Here is a 318-nt window from a genome sequence, read left to right on the forward strand (position 1 = left end):
GGGAGCTGCGCAAAGGCGACTGGCCACGCGTGGGACCCCCCATCACCGACGCGCTGGGCGAGATCGGAGCCCGCTGCCCGTCGCCGCTGCAGCACGACCTCTGGAAGAAAGAGGCGGGGGCCATCCTCTGGGCCCAAAGGCCTCTGCCCCGCCCGAGGAGGGAGGACGGCTTCTTCTCCGTGGGCAGGATGATCCCCGACGTTAACCGCACCGTCCTCTTTGAGCTGGTCAAGGCCCTCGGCGTGCCCCGGCTCTTCGTGCAGCTGCTGCTGGCGCTGCCCCAGGATGGGCGCCGGAGCGAGCTGGAGCACGTGGTGG

The 318-nt window shown here is 70.4% G+C and overlaps 1 protein-coding gene across 1 annotated transcript in view; it reads left to right on the forward strand.

The window, feature by feature from the left end:
- Positions 1 to 8: 8 nt before the first annotated feature.
- GEMIN4 (gem (nuclear organelle) associated protein 4) overlaps positions 9 to 318 on the forward strand; it is a 3439-nt gene continuing 3129 nt past the window's right edge. The window contains exon 1 of the mRNA XM_010139984.1: positions 9 to 311. Within this exon, the coding sequence (XP_010138286.1) occupies positions 189 to 311 (123 nt within the window). The 5' untranslated portion in view covers positions 9 to 188. The remainder of the gene's footprint in view (positions 312 to 318) is intronic.

This window comes from Buceros rhinoceros, unplaced genomic scaffold, assembly GCF_000710305.1.
Source record: "Buceros rhinoceros silvestris isolate BGI_N320 unplaced genomic scaffold, ASM71030v1 scaffold27067, whole genome shotgun sequence".
In the NCBI taxonomy this organism is placed as follows: Eukaryota; Metazoa; Chordata; class Aves; order Bucerotiformes; family Bucerotidae; genus Buceros; species Buceros rhinoceros.